The sequence below is a fragment of the Corylus avellana genome, chromosome 5 (assembly GCF_965113065.1).
Source record: "Corylus avellana chromosome 5, dhCorAvel1.hap1.2, whole genome shotgun sequence".
NCBI classification, from domain to species: Eukaryota; Viridiplantae; Streptophyta; class Magnoliopsida; order Fagales; family Betulaceae; genus Corylus; species Corylus avellana.
This window is the reverse complement of record NC_142494.1, coordinates 19,085,001-19,105,488: the sequence shown is the minus strand read 5'-3', so window position 1 is coordinate 19,105,488 and position 20,488 is coordinate 19,085,001. Positions and strand designations below refer to the sequence as shown.

General features: G+C 37.2%; 3 protein-coding genes across 3 annotated transcripts; all 3 read right to left on the bottom strand.

The window, feature by feature from the left end:
• Positions 1 to 224: 224 nt before the first annotated feature.
• LOC148585884 (uncharacterized) lies at positions 225 to 971 on the bottom strand. The gene has a single exon (XM_088516808.1). The coding sequence runs from the start codon at positions 969 to 971 to the stop codon at positions 225 to 227; it is 747 nt and encodes a 248-aa protein (XP_088372934.1).
• Positions 972 to 7,343: 6,372 nt separating this feature from the next.
• On the bottom strand, positions 7,344 to 8,361 carry LOC132182843 (uncharacterized). The gene is made up of 3 exons (XM_059596197.2): positions 8,195 to 8,361; positions 7,776 to 8,102; positions 7,344 to 7,690 (listed from the first exon to the last, which is right to left on the bottom strand). Exons 1-3 carry the CDS (start codon positions 8,268 to 8,270, stop codon positions 7,536 to 7,538), a joined length of 558 nt encoding a protein of 185 aa, XP_059452180.2. The 5' UTR covers positions 8,271 to 8,361; the 3' UTR covers positions 7,344 to 7,535.
• Positions 8,362 to 16,914: 8,553 nt separating this feature from the next.
• On the bottom strand, positions 16,915 to 17,987 carry LOC132182689 (uncharacterized). Its single transcript, XM_059596005.2, has 3 exons — positions 17,821 to 17,987; positions 17,390 to 17,716; positions 16,915 to 17,307 (listed from the first exon to the last, which is right to left on the bottom strand). Exons 1-3 carry the CDS (start codon positions 17,894 to 17,896, stop codon positions 17,153 to 17,155), a joined length of 558 nt encoding a protein of 185 aa, XP_059451988.1. The 5' UTR covers positions 17,897 to 17,987; the 3' UTR covers positions 16,915 to 17,152.
• Between the last annotated feature and the right edge of the window lie 2,501 nt (positions 17,988 to 20,488).

The window sequence follows — 20,488 nt, the reverse complement described above, 5'->3', positions numbered from 1 at the left end:
AGTGTTGCGTAGGGTTTCATCTTTACCCAAGCTGCAACCCAACCCTTCTGTAACGAAATTGCCCTCCACCCCGTGCAGCGGTGAGGGTGATTTTGCCCTAGTCCGGCCCCCCCTCTAAATCCTGTGGCCACCTTCAGCATCCCTTGCTCCCATCCCGATCCATAGCTAGATTCCTTAGTCTCATATGCCTTCTTTTTTAGCCTATCCCATCCACCACCATATTGTCATTTTGGAGATGCAACACGCAGCCACGGTCCAAATTCAGTTTCCGCCCCTTCGATACGCCTTCCACCCACCTTCACACAGCCATTACTCCTATGGCAAATAATACTACGCTTGTAACAGAATCTTGGTATCTTTTCATATTGAAAAGCTACCCAAGTTGTATTGCCACCTAGCCTCAGCACTCGTCCCCCTGAAAGAGGAGTTGACAGGTCGAGCAAGATTTTAAGTTGTAAATATTCCCCCCATCCCACACCACCATCATTAACATCTACCTCCTCCACCACTCCAACCGTTGAGCCTATTCGATGCCTAGACTCCAAGCTCATACAAGCAAGTGGGAGATTGAACATGCGAACCCAGAATGCCGTTTTTTCAAACTCCAACTGACTTGGTGGCCTTACACCATCAAAATCAGCTAGAGAGACAAGGTCCCCATCGAACTTCCACGGGCGCTCTTCGAGAACCCTAGCTTTATCCCAGTGATTCTCAAAATCGATAAGGAATAAGTCCGTCCCCATATCCTTGAATGATACCCACCCTGTAGGATGCCAAGCCCTAATCAAAGGTGTTTTAATAATGTCCTTACTCACAGTGCGATCCGCCAGCAGCTTTCCAACAATATAGGAAGAACCAGGTGACCCCACTGGAGCCATTGTTGTTACATCGATATCCACCCCCACTCCTTCCTCCTCCATAAGAGTAAACTTCCCCCACATTTTGGTTAGGTCCTCCGTTGTATTCCCCATAACTAGAATACTCGCTTCTGTCCAAAGAACTCAATCCAGCCGTCACTCTCCCGAGAAGAGATCTAGACTTCACCTCTGGGCTCCGAGAGTTTTCTTCTCTCTAGATCTGCCCTTATGAGTGAGGATGAATAATTAGATATGAGAGGTTATTTCTCACGGTTTGGATAGTTCGGTGTGATGGGTTATCTCTCACAGCCAGTTCAAATAAATTTTGTTAGGAAATTTGGCTACTCATGTCTTAGATCTAGCCTGCTCGGATCAGATCTGTTCTTTAACTGTATTTGTACATAGGTTAGCAGGAGATTGAAGTCATATATAGCACTTAATTGTAAGAATTTTAGTTTGTATATATGACTTTTTAACCTCATAGCATGTAGCTATGATTTTGCAAAGTTTTATGCTTTGTACTGTAAGAGCTTTTTGCTCTGCTCTATAAGAGTTATATACTCATGATCTTTAATCAATGAAATTCTTATATTTCTGTTCAAAAAAAAAAAAAAAAAGGTGTGTGGGCATTTTTAATTTAGGGGTTAAATACCTTACCCTATTGTGGTTTAACGAATTTATTTTCACCTATCTGAATTTCAATTCGTATTCCAAATGGAACCCCACTTATTGATTTAAACGAAGTTAGCACTTTCGTCCAACTTCCATCTAAAAATTTGACAAAAGTCCACGTCAACCAAAGAAAAAGATGATATGTGGCAAGGAGTAATATTAAAAATGAAAAATATATAAAATAACTAATAACTAAACAAGTAAAACAATTAAAAAAAGAAAAAAAAAAAAAAAAAAAAAAAAAAAAAAAGCAAGGGGGGGCCGAGCCATTTGGGCAAAAATAGGGTGGCCGGTTTGGCCCAAAGGGGTGGCTGAAGCCACCCCATGGCCAGCAAATGCGTGGCCGAACCACCCCCAAAATGGTTTTTGGGGGGATACTCCCATTTGGCCTGGGGGTGGTTTTGCCCAGCCCATAGCGCTTGTCTAGAGGGCCTTGGAGTGGTTTAGCCACCTCCAAAATTATTTTTGTGGGTGGTTCGGCAACCCCAATTTGACCTGGGGGTGGTCTGGCCACCCTCAAAACCCAAAACTTGTTTTTTTTGGCCTTTTGGGGATACCCAGACCACCCACCAGGGTCATGGCGTGATTCGGCCACCCCCAGATGGCCGGTCTAGTGGTGGCTGATCCACCCCCAGTCCAAATGGGGGTGGCCGAGCTACCCCCAAAGCCTATGGGGCTGGTTTTAGCCACCCTTAAAAACCATTTTAGGGGATTTTAGGGGTGGTCGAACCACCCCCAAGGGCCCTTAGGGGTGGTTCGGCCTCCCTTTGCTTCTTTTTTGCTTTTTATTGTTTTAGTTTTTTAGTTATTACTTGTTTCATTTTTTTTTTTCATTTTTCATTTTTAATATTACTCCTTGTCACATGTAAGCTTTTTGGGTTTAGGTGGCCTTCCGTCAATTTTTTGGAAGGAAGCTAGATAGGAGCACTAACTCCATTTTAATCAATAAATGGGTACCATTTTTTTATACGAATTGAAACTCAGGTGAGTAAATATAAAATCATTAAACCACATGGGGCAAAAGATATTTAACCCTTAATTTAGAACTGTACTGTGAAGCCTTACAATTGACGTCAGCCAATCTGTCCCCACTAACATGGGGGCCCTTAATTGAAGCCCCAATTGGAGCTAGCTAGGGTCTTATCTCCTTTAATTAGGTCCATATAATTACCCCTATTATAAGGTGGCTAGCCAACCCATTAGATAATAATAATCATCATAATAATAAATAACAAACATAAATGTGAGAGTTGAGAAGAAAAAATCTCTCCAAAAAGCTGGCCAAAGTTTAAAAAGAGAATAACTTCAATTAGATGATGGTGTAAATTGGGTGTTTTGCACCGAATAAGAAGCATACATCTAAATTTGAAATACCAAAAAATAATATAACCCTTCACACCAAATAATTTTCCTTCTATTGACAAAATATCTCATACACAAAATACACATGACAAAACCATTGACAAAACTAGGGTTGTAAATAAACCAGTCCATTCGACAACTCGCTTGGTTTAGCTCAACCCGAACTCGAGCTCGATACTGTAGAAACCCACTTGTTACTGTAAGAACCCACTCGATTAGTAAATAATACATACCCAACTCGCTTGAGAAAACTCGATAAGAATTCACGAGCTCAGCTCGTTTAAAGCTCGAACGGATCGTTTGCCCAACTTATTAGCTCGTTCATATATATATATATATATTACTAAAAATTAGTTATATAAATTTAAGTGTGCATATGAGTAATTAAGTAATATATGCCATATAGGTTACTTAATATTTATATGTGTGTGTATTAGTTAACATATTATCTTATTAGTTTATAAACTAACATATTATCTAGTTACTTAATAATTAATAGCCTAGCTCGAGTTCAAGTTGAACTTGGCTCGGCTCGACTCAACTTGAATAGTACTGTCAATGAGCTTTAGCTCGAGCTCGCCCAAACTTTCAACGAGTCAATCTTGAACACACATTTCATAACTCGACTCGAATAAGCATCTTTGTAAACGAGCCAATCTTAAAATTCTAAAGCTCGACTTGGCTTGGCTCGATTACAACCCTAGACAAAAACCACCAAAGCCACCGTCGTGATTGATTTTAGAGACTCCGGTGTCAAGGGCTCGGAGGTAGATGGTTGTTGTGCCAAATATTACCTAAATTAATAGATAATATTTAGTAAGTTTTACTTGCAAGTGCACAAGATCAAACGATAGTATAGTGCAGCAAGTACGAGATCGATCACACGAGGATTGTTAATTTTATTTAGAATTGATTAAAAATATCAAGTTGTCACTAAATTGATATAATGAAAAAGAAATAAAAAGATATAAAGATAAAGTAAAGGTAGGGCTTTGATATCCACTACTAATTATACTCAAATAATATAACCATATGCCAATGATCCTATCATATTATGAATACCTAATATTTGCCAACCTAAGGGCATGGATGTATATTCCTTAAGCTATTGATTTTCATAAGCAACAAGTTAGGCATGGGTGTATACTCTAACTTTTTTCTTTCTCAAAGGATTTAGCATGGATGTATACTACGTTGTTATTTAAGAAAGTATAAATCTATGAAAATCAACAAACACACGGAACCTAGGGAATGGGTGTATACTCCCGGTTTTCCATGTTGATTAACCCAAGAATCCGGTGTGGATTTCTTTTGTTACTCTTATTAAACCCAAGACTCGGTCATCCAAATTTATTTAATTAACTAATCCATACCACATGCATATCATAGCCAATCACATACATATGAGGAATTCAAGAAAACATGAATTAATCAAGTTAAGCAACACAATATGATTATCACAAAGGCGCCAATATTGAAATATTAAATAAATATAATTAGGGCTTCAATCTAGCCCTCCTTAAGAGTTAGTTACACATAATTAAAATAAAACTAAAAAGAAAAGGTAAAGAAAGAACCGAAAACCGCTCCTAGAAATAGCCTCCAATTTCTCTCCCCATAGTTGTCTCCTTGAAATTCTGTATTGAATTGTGAGGCTAGAGGTCTATTTATAGCGCTTGGGAGAGTCTTAGAAGCCCTAGTAATCCTAGGAAAATCGGAGGTTTAAGTCTTAGTCCAATTAGGATAAAGAAAACCTTAGTCCAAATCGGAATAGGATTCGCCCAAAATTACGTTCCTATCTTACAGGATGATTTTGACATAGCGGCGCTCTGAATTAGGAAAATGTTATTTCACAATGATTTGTATCATTTTGAGTTAGCTTTCCATTTCAGCTTGAATCACCTCAATCAGATATTTGACCTAAAAGTTATGGTCCAAATACCGAGACATGTGCAGAATCCAATTTTGAATCTAATCCGATTTTGACTTTAATTTGAGAAATTTTGATTTAATCATTTCCTTTATTTGATTAAACTTAACCAAATCTTCTAGGTCTTCCCAATTTGCCCTTTAAGCTTGGAATTTTTCCAGAAATACTTTTTTTTCTTCCATGACCTATAAAACAAAGAAAATACAAAAATAAAATAAAATAGCACAAACCAACAAAACTAAGGAATTAACAAATATAATTAAGGGGCTAAAATACATATATTTTAGCACTTATCAATGGTAGGTGGTGGGTGTTGGATTAGAATGAATGAAAAAATCTATCGGATTTATTTAAATTAAAGATACAATATTTTCATTTCTATTATATTTGGTGTTTTATATAATGTGTCAAATTTCTATTAAAAGCTATAAAATGAAATTTTACACCACATCCTAATTAAGAGTAATCAAGAGATATTCAAAAATAACTTATATAGGGAGGTTGCACAAAATGTGAGTTTTGTGCAACCAATCAAAAGGTGACATCTAAGCTAAACTTACCAAACTTAAGTTTTTTTAAAAAAGTTCAACTACACCAGATTATATCACATATGAAATAAAAATTTATTTATTTATTGTTTTTTAAAAAATAGAATTGAAGGGGTGGTTGCTGGCCAGCCCAAGTGGGGGAGGGGTGGTCGGCAGCCACCCCTAAGCCTATGGGTGGCTGCACGGCCACCCCTAGGCCATGGGAGTGGTCGTGCGGCCACCCCAGGCCATGGGGGTGGCGGCCAGCCACCTCCAGCCCATGGGGGTGGCTCGCCGGTCACTCCCATGGCCTATGGGGTGGCCGGCGAGCCACCCCCAAGCCATGGGAGTGGCCGCGCCGCCACCCCAAGTGCTGGCCACCCTTTCAATTTTGTTTTGTTTTCTTAAAAAAAAAAATTAATTAATTTTTTATTTTATCTAGAGTAAATTATGGTGTGGTTGAGTTTTTATTTTAACTATAAGTCTAATAAAATTGGCTGATGTGTCTACTTCTTATTAGTGACACAAAAAGTGACTTTTATGCAACATTTACACCCAAATCGCTCTCAAAGATTTATCCAAGTCCTGATTAAGACAAAAGGTCAGTTTTTCTTTTATTCTATTTAATTTTTTTATTCATAAAGAAAAAGGAGAAATCAATCGTTGGATTTTGTTGAACTTAATTACTTTTCCAATCAAACCAGTAGATTTTGCCCGTACGGACATGTCGAGCCTAGAAAATTTATCTAGGCTAGCTACATTGAAAGACTCTTCCCTAGAAAATTTATCAAATTTAGTTTCTACGCGTGTCCCATTAATTAGTTACGTACATATTGGATTCAAATAACTCATAAAAGTCATATTTTATATAGGGTTAAATAACCTTTTCTCCCTTAAAGTTTTAACACTTTATTTTTTTTTTCCTTAGGGTTTTATTCTTATTATAGGACGTACCTATGGTTTTCATTAACACGAAAATGGTCCCTCCATTAAAATTTCGTTAAAAAATTAATGAAACGTCATGTTAGCACCAATCAAATGTTGTCACATGTCATATAATTAATTTTTTTATTTTTAAAAAAATTAAAATTTTTTTTTTTAAAAAAAAATGGAGGTGGCCGTAGCGCGCCACCCCCTTGGCCATTTGTGGGGTGGCCGCCCTTTAGCCATGGGGGTGGCCATCTGGCCTGTTCGGAGGTGGCAAGCCACCCATGGCCAAATGCTGCAAAACCCATTTCTCAAAATCAAGAAACCATTCAAACCTCAAGAAACAAATGGGTTTGTCTCTGTTGACAGCTTCAACGTGAAGTAGCAGGGGCCAAAAAGTGGTGGAATCCATGGTCTGAATGAGAACTAATGAAAACCCATATCAGTAAACGGGGTCACTAAATAAAAAAGTTAGCATAAAAGATTGAAGCTTGAAGAGATTTCTCATAAGTCATAGCCATACCGTGTTTGAGAGCTTAGCCAAAGGGGGTGGTTACGGCCACCCCTTGGGCTCCATGGGGTGGCCTGGCCACCCGCATCTGGCCATGGGGTGGCGGCCAGATGGGGGTGGTTGGATGGCCAAGAGGGTGGTTACGTACGGCCACCCACAATTTTTTTTTTCTTTTTTCTTTTATTAAAAAATGAATATAATTTTTTTTTTTAAAACCAAAAAATTAATTATATGACACGTGGCGGCATTTGATTGGTGCTGACGTGACGTTCCGTTAAGTTTTGGCCGAAATTTTAACAGAAGGACTATTTCTGTCTTCATGAAAACTACAGGTACCTTCTGTGATAAGAATGAAGCCCTAAGGAGAAAAAAATAAAGTGTTGAAACCCTATAGAGAAAATGATATTTAACCCTTTTATATATTCCACAGTCATATTTTAATATATTAATGAAAAAATAAAAATGGAAGAAGAATTCTATATAATTCATATTGACTTCAGATAATCAGGGAGAGTCAATTTGGAAATGGACAGTACTGTAGATAAACGAACCTTTTTTTTTTTTTTTCCCAAACCATACAATAAAGCACACACACGTACATGACACACCGATCGTCAACTATGATTCAATATAACCTAATGACTCTGGTAAACCTTATTGTTTGAAGAACACACCCAACACGTACAGGCCGGGGTGTGACTTCATTATTGTAACCTAAGAACTAAAGCTTTCGTGTCGTATAAGTTTTTCTAGAATGGTGCCAGCGCCGGGGCAACTATTGGTTCAACCGTGAACTTCGCCGGCAGCACGGGACCTGGTGCAACAAATCCGGAGCTGCGGATCTCGGACAGCCCCCTCCGCAGATTTTCTTCTTGTGCTTCACATAATTTTGGAAGAAATACACCTAAACAAAAAACAAAAAGAAGCAAAATTGTTAAATAATTAAGTATCTACAAAATAATAATAATGATGATGATGATGATGCTTGCCTTCGCCAGCAGCAAGGTTGAAGTAAAGGTCAACAATGTTGGGGCAGCTCTGGTAGCACTGAGGAGAGCAGAGCTTTTGGGTGAAGCTAGACTCGAGGAGAGAGTCCGATGAGATTCCGAGTGTTTTCCGATCAAGCCCACATGCTTTGATGCACTGGTCAGTCTCCACCAAGTCCTTGAATTTGTCGGCCACAATCTCCGATGTCCGGCATGTGTACGCTTCCTCTCCGCTCCTTTTCACGTGCTTCTCAAGCACGCAGCGCTTCCCGGTGGACGCCACTGCAAAGGCGCACGTGTCTTGGTCTAGATTCTCACATGCTATCCCTCCTGCAACCACCCCCACACCAAAATGAAAAAATAAAAAATAAAAATAATAAAATAAATAAATCGCCCTGAATCTTATGATAATGTTATTTTACCTAGAGTGCCTTGGACACAGAGAGCAAGGGCGAGAGCGAGGAGTGCGAGGGTCTTGAAGCTAATATTAGAGGCCATGGCGCAGTTCTAATGCAATAAAAGATACTGGCGGAGGCCTGAAATATTAGAAACTTGTGTGTTTGTACTAGCTAGGAGGAAGGCTGTGAATTGCTGTGAAGCTTCAGGGGGTGGCTAGGGGAATTTATAGTTGCGTGAATGATTACTGTAGATTAGGGGAATATTCGAAGTTAGGAAAGAAAAGACATGATGACCGGCAATGACGTTGGACGGTAGGGAATTGCTCCGGTCCTTGGTGCGACCCCACGGAGGGGCCAGCATCCTCAATTGCTCAGCAAAAGTGATCAATTAGTGGTCAATGACTGCCGCTATCAGTGGCGGATGCACGGCTGTACCATGCCACGTGCCTGTGGAAGTAGTTTAGTTTTTCATTTGGTGGGTATATATGGGAGGTTCCATGTTTGAAATATATTAATGTGTAGATGCTGTTATTTGTTCTCTTTTGCCACGTAAAAAAAATGCATGAAATTATGGAAAAGAGATGAAACATATATAATTAAGAAACGAATGGTTTTTTTTTTTTTTTAATGAATAAAAGGCTGCTGAGAACAACTTAATTTTCCAATATATTAACATTTTCCCTTCTTAATTCTCCTCCTCGATCATTTGATTTGCAAATTAATTATGCAAAAACAAATTTTTGGCTCTCCCACTTTAAAGGACCAGCAATGATCTCGAGTCATTTCAACTAGAGAGAATCATTGTCCCTTAGATGCATGCTAATCATGTATAATCTGTTTTTGCACATAAATGCTACTTTTCGAAATTTTTCCTACCCTCATTTTACATTTGTTGCTGTAGTGCATTTTAAATTGATGTTAGACATTTCAAATATGTCAAGTTCATTTTTATAAAATTTTGACAAGTCCACATAAGGGATGAAAAGGGGGAGAATGATTCGAACCAGTGACCTCCGATTCATTAGATGTGATCACCAGCAAATTGAACTACTTTTTGCAGACTCGTCTTTACAAAATTAGTGTAAAATCAACGTTTCTCTTTTGCATAGCCATCTTTGGTTAAGTTTCACCAAAAAATTAGGGAAATTGGGTCCTAAATGCAAGGCCTATAAACTCTACCTAGTGCCTTTTAAATTATCACCCTTTTAGTAGCACATTTGGATTTCAACAACCTATAGTTGTAGAGGCGATAGTGGTATTCCTTCAACAAAAATACCTAATTCACTTAGGTTTTGTTTCTTTCGATGTAAAATGGTTTCCAGAAAACGATTTTCGCATTTTATTGCGACGTAAAATAGTGGCCAACGGAAAAGATTTTTCTTTTGACCGAAAATTCTCCTTTAATTTTCAGAAAATGGTTTGCAGTTTTGAAAATCGTAAACCATTTTTTGACTTTGAGCATTTCATTCTCAAATCGATGGACCCAGCCAAGGCCTGCCCAGGATCCCGCCGGCACTGGATCGGGACCCACCCTAAACCTGCCGGAGATCCCGCCGGGACTTACCCGAGACCCGCCTAGGACCTGACTGGGACTCACCTAGGACCCACTCGGGACCCCGTCGGATCCTACGCAGGACCCGCTGGAACTATTTTTTCCTCATGGTATTATTTCCATTTTGGGATAGGTCGAATTCCATTAAAATTATGTCTCTCATAGTGAGTGATCTTATTGATGCTGATAAACAATTAATGGTAACATGGATCCTGCATATGAAGAAGTTTTGGTTGTGGAACTTTTTCTTGAAGGAGTTGCACTCCAACTTGTTCACGCTTTAAGGCGAGAAGAATCTTGGTGGGGACGGCATGGACTCCGAGTAATGCTAAGGAGATTTTTCTTATTCTTTATGTATATTTTAAAATCATTATCAGATTTGATATGGATTACTATTCAATTTTGATCAAATAGTAATTTTAAAAATTAAATCAACTTTAAAAGAATAAAAAAAATTACTCTGAACTCCGGTCACTCTTTTCCTCTATAGTCCGCCTCGTTAATCTATTCGGATATACTCTGAAGTCTGCACGGTACCTTTACTTCTTTCCGCATATGAACATGCTCAAATGGGCAGGGCTCATTTCAAAAATAAAAAAAATAGGCAGGGCTCAATATCAGGCTCAGGCTTGGCTTGGTGAGGCCTGCAAATTTTGTCTTAATTTGTCCATGAAGCTGGGCCAATGGGCCTGGTCCATAAAGATTACATTTTAGAGAAATGAATTGGGTGTGGCTGCTAGTCTGCTACTCGGCTCAAATGATGAACTTGTTTTTTATGGTCGATCAATGTCACATTTCGATCAAATAACTTTTCTCACTTTTCCCTTAAAATAACTTAAAAACGTTTTTCATATCTGCACACTTTTTCAACACAATTTTTCAACCAAAACACAAAAAATTCCTCTTATCAAGATTTATCAAACACCCACTATAACTTGCAGGAGTGTAAATAACGGACCGTTCAAACTCTTGCTTCTTTCCCAGGAAAACATAAGAAAGTAAAAGACGAGGTTCTGACTGTTTGACAAAAATTCCACCAACTCCCAGTGAGTGACTTAAATTAGCATGAGATTAAAACATGAGGCAAACACTTGAACAATAATGAATTGACATGCGAATGTAAAAGTCACAAGAGAAAGAAAATCATGCAACTAAATTTTCTTGAGCAATGATTCCATTGTTGACATGTCACTAAAATATTACATTTGATTTCTAATATATATTGGTAGTTAGGGGACCATAATTGGAAGATTGAAAAGAACACCAAAACAGCAACCCAATTCCACCATTTTTTTTTCTCCCATTTGAGCATACTCAATGAAAACAAATAATCCATAGGAACTGAGCTGATCACCTTCTTTGAACCACTGACTGGTTATTAGGGTTATCAATTTTTGAACAACTCTTGAATTTAATACGAACTCAACACGAAATTAGTGGATTAGGATTGGAGGGTCTGACCTGTTTAATTAAATGGGTCAAGTTAGAGTGTACCTATATAGTCTTATACCCATATTTCAACATGACTTAAGCCTGTCATACGACATAAGGGTTAACAATTTTTGACACGACCGGCAAACCTGACATAAACTCAACACGAAATTTGTGATAAGAGTTGAAGGGTTTGACAGTTTAATTAAACCAGTCGAGTTGTGGTTGACCTATACAGTCTTATACCCATACATTGATACGACCCGAACTCAATATATGGCACGAATTGCTACCCCTACTAACCTTTAAAATGTAGGAGAACAAAAGAAAATATATATTTTTTAATTTTTTTATATTAAGAAATATTTTACCAAAAGATGAATACTAAAATGATGTGAAGCATATTTATTGGTACTTGTAATATTTTTCTTGATTAATTAATTTGATCATCTCCAATAAATAAGCACCACATCATTTTAATACCTACTTCTTGGTAAAAAATTTACTACCCTTAGCATTTCTAAAAAAAATAAAAAACAAAAAGTTTTTTACTAATACTTTATGCCAACTCACCCTTGGCCCCCATGCATTAACAGTTTTGGACTTAACCAATTTAATGTATATCATCCCTCTCACCTCCTATGCATATGCATCCAGCATGTCATTCATAGATAATTTTCCATGTGAGAATACCAAAAGTTTAAAACAAAAAAAATGGTATTTCCTAATATTTGTCCGAATATTATCAAAACATAAAGATTCATAAAAGAAAAATGATAAAGGCACAACCTTTTGGCACAACTTTGCCCTAACTTTTTCCTTATATGGTTATATTTTTAAAAAATAAAATAAAATTTCTTAAGTAATAACATCATATCTAGTCCTTTTTATTTGGGTTTTTTTTTTTTTTTTTAAATGACCATTTTTATGAAGAAAAATACATTTTAAAAAAAATACCAAAAATTTCGATTGATATTTGCTTTGATTTCCCGATAAATTTCGCCTCACCATTATTAGCTGCATGGGTAATATATCCTTCCCCAAACATACTCCCCGAATCCCCACTTTCCTTTTCAGTGTTGTGTAGGGTTTCATCGTTACCCAAGCTGCCACCCAACCCTTCTGTAACGAAACTGCCCTCCACCCCGTGCGGCGGTGAGGGCGATTTTGCCCTAGTCCGGCCACTCTAAATCCCGTGGCCATCTTCAACACCCCCTGCTCCCATCCCAATCCATAGCTAGATTCCATAGTCTCATATGCCTTCTTTTTTAGCCTATCCCATCCACTACCATATTGTCTTTTTGGAGATGCAACACGCAACCACGGTCCGAATTCAGTTTCCGCCCTTTGGATACGCCTTCCACCCACCTTCACACAGCCATTACTCCTATGGCAAATAATACCACACTTGAAACAGAATCTTGGTATCTTTTCATATTGAAAAGCTACCCAAGTTGTATTGCCACCCAGCCTTAGCACTCGTCCTCCTGAAAGAGGTTTTGACTGGTCCAACAAGATTTTAAGTTGTAAATATTCCCCCCATCCCACACCATCATCATTAACATCTACCTCCTCCACCATTCCAACCGTTGAGCCTATCTGATGCCCAGACTCCAAGCTCATACAAGCAAGCGGAAGATTGAACATGCGAACCCAGAATGCTGCTTTTTCAAACTCCAACTGATTTGGTGGCCTTACACCGTCGAAATCAGCTAGAGAGACAAAATCCCCATCGAACATCCATGGGCGCCCTTCGAGAACCCTAGCTTTATCCCAGTGATTCTCAAAATCGATACGGAACAAGTTCGTCCGCATATCCTTGAATGATACCCACCCTGTAGGATGCCAAGCCCTAATCAAAGGTGTCTTAATAATGTCCTTACTCACAGTGCAATCCGCCAACAGCTTTCCAACAATCAGGAAGAACAGGGTGACACCACTAGAGCCATTGTTGTTAGATCGATATCCACCCCCACTCCTTCCTCCTCCATAAGAGTAAACTTCCCCCACATTTTGGTCAGGTCCTTCTGTTGTATTCCCCATAACTAGAATACTCGCTTCTGTCCAAAGAACTCAATCCGGCTGTCACTCTCCCAAGAAGAGATCTAGACTTCACCTCTGAGTTCCGAGAGGTTTCTTCTCTCTAGATCTACCCTCATGAGCGAGGGGGAATAATTAGGTATGAGGGGTTATTTCTCACGGTCTAGATAGTTCGGTGTGAGTGGTTATCTCTCACAGCCAGTTCAAATAAATTTTGTTAGAAAATTTGGCTACTCATGTCTTAGATCTAACATGCTCAGAGTAGATCTACTCTTTAACTGTATTTGTACTTGGGTTAGCAGGAGATTAAAGTCATAGATAACACTTAATTGTAAGAATTTTTGTTTGTATATATGACTTTGTAACCTCATAGCATGTGGCTATGATTTTGCAGAACTTATGCTTTGTATTGTAAGAGCCTTTTGCTCTGCTCTATAAGAGTTATATACTCATGATCTTTAATCATTGAAATCCTTATATTTCTGTTAAAAAAAAAAAAAAAAGCAAGGGCTGGCCGAGCCATTTGGGCAAAAATAGTGTGGCCGGTTTGGCCCAAATGGGTGGCTAAAGCCACCCCATGGCAGTGGCCGAACCACCCCCTAGGCCCTTGGGGGCACATGGTTCGACCACCCCCAAAATTGTTTTTGGGGGGATACTCCCATTTGGCCTGGAGGTGGTTTTGCTCAGCCCATAGAGCCGGTCTAAAAGGCCTTGGAGTGGTTTAGCCACCTCCAAAATTGTTTTTGTTGGTGGTTCGACAACCCCAATTTGACCTGGAGGTGGTCTGGCCACCCTCAAAACCCAATTTTTTTATTTTTTTTTTGGCTTTTCGGGAATGCCCGGACCACCCACAAGGGCCATGGCGTGATTCGGCCACCCCCAGATGGCCGGCCTAGTGGTGGCTGAACCACCCCTAGTCCAAATGGGGGTGGCCGAGCTACCCCCAAAGCCTATGGGGCTGGTTTTAGCCACCCCTAAAAACCATTTTAGGGGATTTTAGGGGTGGTCGAACCACCCCCAAGGGCCCTTAGGGGTGGTTCGGCCACCCTTTGCTTCTTTTTTTCTTTTCATTTTTTTTTTTTTATTGTTTTAGTTTTTTAGTTATTACTTGTTTCATTTTTAATATTACTCCTTGTCATGTGTAAGCTTTTTGGGTTTAGGTGGACTTCCGTCAATTTTTTGGAAGGAAGCTAGACAGGAGCACTAACTCCGTTTTAATCAATAAATGGGTACCAATTTTTTATACGAATTGAAACTCAGGTGAGTAAAAATAAAATTACTAAACCACATGGGGCAAAAGATATTTAACCCTTAATTTAGAACTATACTGTGAAGCTTTACAATTGATGTTAGCCAATCCATACCCACTGACATGAGGGTCCTTAATTGAAGCCCCAATTGGAGCTAGCTAGGGTCTTATCTCCTTTAATTAGGTCGATATAATTACTCCTATAATAAGGTGGCTAGCCAACCCATTAAATAATAATAATCATCATAATAATAAATAACGAACATAAATGTGAGAGTTGAGAAGAACAAATCTCTCCAAAAATCTGGCCAAAGTTTAAAAAGAGAATAACTTCAATTAGATGATGGTGTGAATTAGGTGTTTTGCATCGAATAAGAAGCATACATCTAAATTTGAAATACCAAAAAGTAATATAACCCTTCACACCAAATAATTTTCCTTCTCTTGACAAAATATCTCATACACAAAATACACATGACAAAACCATTGATAAAACTAGGGTTGTAAATAAACCAGTCCGTTCGACAACTCATTCGGTTTAGCTTGACCCGAACTTGAGCTCAATACTATAGAAACTTGCTTGTTACTGTAAAAACCCACTCGATTAGTAAATAATAAGTTCCCAACTCGCTTGAGAAAACCCGATAAGAACTCGCGAGCTCAGCTCGAACGGATCGTTTGCCTAACTCATTAGCTCGTTCATATATATATATATTACTAAAAATTAGATTAGTTATATAAATTTAAGTGTGCATATTAGTAATTAAGTAATATATGCCATATATGTTACTTAATATTTATATGTGTGTATTAGTTAACATATTATCTAATTAGTTTATAAACTAGCATATTATCTAGTTACTTAATAATTAATAGCCTAGCTCGAGCACAAGTTGAGCTTGGCTCAGCTGGACTCAACTTGAATAGGACTGTCAACGAGCCCAAGCTTGAGCTCGACCTCGCCCAAACTTTCAACGAGTCAGTCTTGAACACACATTTTATAGCTCGACTCAAATAAGCATCTTCGTAAACGAGTCAATCTTAAAATTTTAAAGCTTGACTTGGCTTGGCTCAATTACAACCCTAGACAAAAACCACCAAAGCCACCGTCGTGATTGATTTTAGAGATTCCGGTGTCAAGGGCTCGGAGGTGGATGGTAGGTGGTGGGCGTTGGATTAGAATGAAAATCTATGGGATTGATTTGAATTAAAGATACAGTGTTTTCATTTATATTATATTTGGTGTTTTATATAATGTGTCAAATTTCTATTAAAAGCTATAAAATGAAATTTTACACCACATCCTAATTAAGAGTAATTAAGAGGTAGCTCAATCGGCTGTGGACTACGTCTAATGAAGCGGAGGTCACTAGTTCGAATCTCCCTCCCCCTTCCTTTGTGTAGACATGTCAAAAAAAAAAAAAAAAGTAATCAAGAGATATTTAGAGCTGCCTAATCAAAAGATTTATCCTAGTCCTGATTAAGACAAAAGGTCAGTTTTTCTTTTATTCTATTTAATTTTTTTATTCATAGAGAAAAAGGAGAAATCAATCGTTGGATTTTGTTGAACTTAATTAGGGTTTGACTTTTCCAATCAAACCAGCAGATTTTGCCCGTATGGACATGGTCGAGCCACTGAGTCCAAGCCATTCAATTCAAATCAAAGTTTTGGCCTTCCGTTCCACGTTAATGGGCATTCCCCAAATAATAGCTTGACTTTGGATCAGACTATATAGGCTAGCGACATTGAAAGACTCTTCCCTATCAAATTTAGTTTCTACGCGTGTCGCATTAATTAGTTACGTACATATTGGATTCAAATAACTCATAAAAGTCATATTTTATATTGGATTAAATAACTTTTTCCCTTAGAGTTTTAACCCTTTATTTTCTTTTTCTTAAGGTTTTATTCTTATTCTAGGACGTACCTGAGATTTTCATAAACACAAAAATGATTTCTCCATTAAAATTTCGTTAAAAAATTAACAAAAAATCACGTCAGCACCAATTAAATATTACTACGTGTCATATAATTAATTTTTTTATTAAAAAAAATTAAAAAATTATATGTAAAAAAAAAAAAATTGGGAGTGGCGGCCAGATGGGGGTGGTTCCCAATGGTCAAGAGCCACCCCCAATTTTTTTTTAAATGAATATAATTTTTTTAAATAAAAAAATTAATTATATGACACGTGGTGACATTTGATTGGTGCTGACATGGCGTTCCGTTAAGTTGTGGACGGAATTTTAATGGAAGGACCATTTTTGTCTTCATGAAAACTACATGTACTTTCTGTGATAAGAATGAAACCAAAAAAAAATAATAATGAAGTGTTGAAACCCTAAAGAGAAAATGGTATTTAACCCTTTTATATATTCCTCGGTCATATTTTAATATATTAATGGAAAAATAAAAATAGAAGGAGAATTATATATAATTCATATTGACTTCAGATAATCAGGGAGAATCAATTTGGAAATGGACACTGTAGATAAACGACCTTTCTTTTGTTTTTTTTTTTGGTTCAAACCATACAATAAAGCTCGCACACGTACATGACACACCGATCGACAACTATGATTCAATATAACCTAATGACTCTGGTAAACCTTATTGTTTCAAGACCACACCCAACACGTACAGCTAGGGGTGTGACTTAATTCATTATTGTAACCTAAGAACTAAAGCTTTCGTATCGTATAAGTTTTTCTAGAATGGTGCTAGCGCCGGGGCAACTATTGGTGCAACCGTTAACTTCGCCGGCTGCACGGGACCTGGTGCAACAAAGCCGGAGCTGCGGATCTCCGACAGCCCTCTCCGCAGATTTTCTTCTTGTGCTTCACATAATTTTGGAAGAAATACACCTAAACAAAAAACAAAAAGAAGCAAAATTGTTAAATAATTAAGTATCTACAAAATAATGATGATGATGATGATGATGCTTGCCTTCGCCAGCAGCAAGGTTGAAGTAAAGGTCAACAATGTTGGGGCAGCTCTGGTAGCACTGAGGAGAGCAGAGCTTTTGGGTGAAGCTAGACTCGAGGAGAGAGTCCGATGAGATTCCGAGTGTTTTACGATCAAGCCCACATGCTTTGATGCACTGGTCAGTCTCCACCAAGTCCTTGAATTTGTCGGCCACAATCTCCGATGTCCGGCATGTGTACGCTTCCTCTCCACTCCTTTTCACGTGCTTCTCAAGCACGCAGCGCTTCCCGGTGGACGCCACTGCAAAGGCGCACGTGTCTTGGTCTAGATTCTCACATGCTATCCCTCCTGCAACCACCCCCACACCAAAATGAAAAAATAAAAAATAAAAATAATAAAATAAATAAATAAATAAATAAATCGCCCTGAATCTTATGATAATGTTATTTTACCTAGAGTGCCTTGGACACAGAGAGCAAGGGCGAGAGCGAGGAGTGCGAGGGTCTTGAAGCTAATATTAGAGGCCATGGCGCAGTTCTAATGCAATAAAAGATACTGGCGGAGGCCTGAAATATTAGAAACTTGTGTGTTTGTACTAGCTAGGAGGAAGGCTGTGAATTGCTGTGAAGCTTCAGGGGGTGGCTAGGGGAATTTATAGTTGCGTGAATGATTACTGTAGATAAGGGGAATATTCGAAGTTAGGAAATAAAAAACATGATGACCGCATTGACCGGCAATGACGTTGGACGGTAGGGAATTGCTCCGTTCCTTGGTGCGACCCCACGGAGGGGCCTGCAGCCTTAATTGATCAGCAAAAGTGATCAATTAGTGGTCAATGACTGCCGCTATCAGTGGCGGATGCACGGCTGTACCATGCCACGTGCCTGGGGAAATAGTTTAGTTTTTCATTCGGTGGGTATATATGGGAGGTTCCCAGTTTGAAATATATTAATGTGTAGATGCTGTTATTTGTTCTCTTTTGCCTCGTAAAAAAAATGCATGAAATTATGGAAAAGAGATGAAACATAATTAAGAAACGAATGGTTTTTTTTTTTTTTAATGAATAAAAGGGTCCTGAGAACAACTTAATTTTCCAATATATATATATTAACAGTTTCCCTTCTTAATTCTCCTCCTCGATCATTTGATTTGCAAATTAATTATGCAGAAACAAATTTGAGAATGAGACTAAAATAAATGAAGGCGGATCTTAAACACGAATTTGGATTCTTTCCGGTTGAAATAAACTTGAGAGTTTAGACAATTTTGCCCTCCCACTTTAAAGGACCAGCAATGATCTCAAGTCATTTCAACTAGAGAGAATCATCGTCCCTTAGATGCATGCTAATCATGTATAACCTGTTTTTGCACATAAATGCTACTTTTCGAACTTTTTCCTACCCTCATTTTGCATTTATTAACGTAGTGTATTTTAAAGTGATGTTAGACATTTCAAATATGTCAAGTCCGTCTTTATAAAATTTTGACAAGTCCGCGCGCATAAGGGGGGAAAGGGGGAGAAGGATTCGAACTTGTGACCTCCGATACATTAGACGTGATGATCATCAACTGATTGAACTACTCTTTGCAGACTCGTCTTTACACAATTAGTGTCAAATTAACGTTTCCCTTTTGCATAGCCATCTTTGGTTAAGTTTCACAAAAAAATTAGGGAAATTGGATCCTAAATGCAAGGTCTGTAAACTCTAGCTAGTGCTAGGGGTGCAAAGGCGGGCGGTTTTTAACCGCCCGCTAACCGCTAACCGCTATAACCGCCAACCGCCTAACCGCCTAACCGTTTAACCGCATTAACCGCTAACCGTCTAACCGCCATAACCGCCTAGCGGTTAGCGGTTAGCGGTTATTGGGTCTACTAACCGTAACCGCTAACCGCTAACCGCCTTTTTATATAATATATTTTTATAATTATACATATAACATAATCACTTGATCATTAAATCACAATTTTTTTTTAAAAATAATTAAATCACAATTTGAGTATTAATATATTATCACTATAATTTATATGATTATATCACATGAGATTGATTATTAAATCATTTGATTATATAATAACAAATTATACATATATAATATGACATAACTCATAAGTATACTAATTCATACTAATACAACAATTAAATATCTAGAGACTTATTTCCAATGTATGTTATAAACCTATAAGTCTATATAAGTCTACATATGTATATGAATAATATAAATGTATAATATCAATAGTTAATCATATGATTCAATGACAATTCAAATACTTTATTCAAGACTTCAAGTGAATCATATTATTAATGTACAATGATGATATGATTCGTATAATATCAAATTAAGTAATTGACATTGGATTAAACAATGACCAATGTGTTACTTATAAACATAATTTAAGTATTAATGTATTATCATTATAATTTTAGTAATTTATATATTATCACTATAATTGATATGATTATATCACATGATGACTTGATCATTAAATCATATGATTATATAATAATAAATAATATATATATAATATGACATAACTCATAAGTCATAAGTCTACAAGTTAATCATATGATTCATGTACAATGATAATCACAATTGATTCAATTGAATTAAACAATATGTTACTTATAACTACAAGTCTACAATTTAATTAAAGCATTATTAGATACTTTAGGAATTTAGGATTTAGGAGTTTGAACATTACCATTTACCATTAGATATTAAGTTCAATTCAAAGAAAAAAGATTATAAGTAAATATGATAAGAATTTAAATAATTAATCATATGAATCATATGATATAATTTAATGAGACTATATGATTATATAATATCAAATTAAGTAATTGACATTAGATTCAACAATGTGTTACTTATAATCACAATTGAAGTATTAATGTATTTTTTGAACATTTTTTAGAAAAAGAAATTTAACCATTTTTTGAAAGAAAAAAAAAAAAGAAAATTAACAATTTTGAACAATTTTGAATTATATATATATATATATATATATATATATATATATATATATATATATATATATATATAATTGCTTATAGTTATATTATATGCATATTGAATAATATAAATGTATAAGATAAATATTTAACTATATGATCCAATTAC

Bases quoted from the DNA above. Each gene is read 5' to 3' on its own strand.
- LOC148585884 (XM_088516808.1), bottom strand. From the start codon at position 971: ATGGGGAATACAACGGAGGACCTAACCAAAATGTGGGGGAAGTTTACT.
- LOC132182843 (XM_059596197.2), bottom strand. From the start codon at position 8,270: ATGGCCTCTAATATTAGCTTCAAGACCCTCGCACTCCTCGCTCTCGCC. The intron at 8,103-8,194 runs GTAAAATAACAT...GGGTGGTTGCAG, and splicing joins CTGTGTCCAAGGCACTCTAG to GAGGGATAGCATGTGAGAAT. The intron at 7,691-7,775 runs GCAAGCATCATC...TTTTTTGTTTAG, and splicing joins CAACCTTGCTGCTGGCGAAG to GTGTATTTCTTCCAAAATTA.
- LOC132182689 (XM_059596005.2), bottom strand. From the start codon at position 17,896: ATGGCCTCTAATATTAGCTTCAAGACCCTCGCACTCCTCGCTCTCGCC. The intron at 17,717-17,820 runs GTAAAATAACAT...GGGTGGTTGCAG, and splicing joins CTGTGTCCAAGGCACTCTAG to GAGGGATAGCATGTGAGAAT. The intron at 17,308-17,389 runs GCAAGCATCATC...TTTTTTGTTTAG, and splicing joins CAACCTTGCTGCTGGCGAAG to GTGTATTTCTTCCAAAATTA.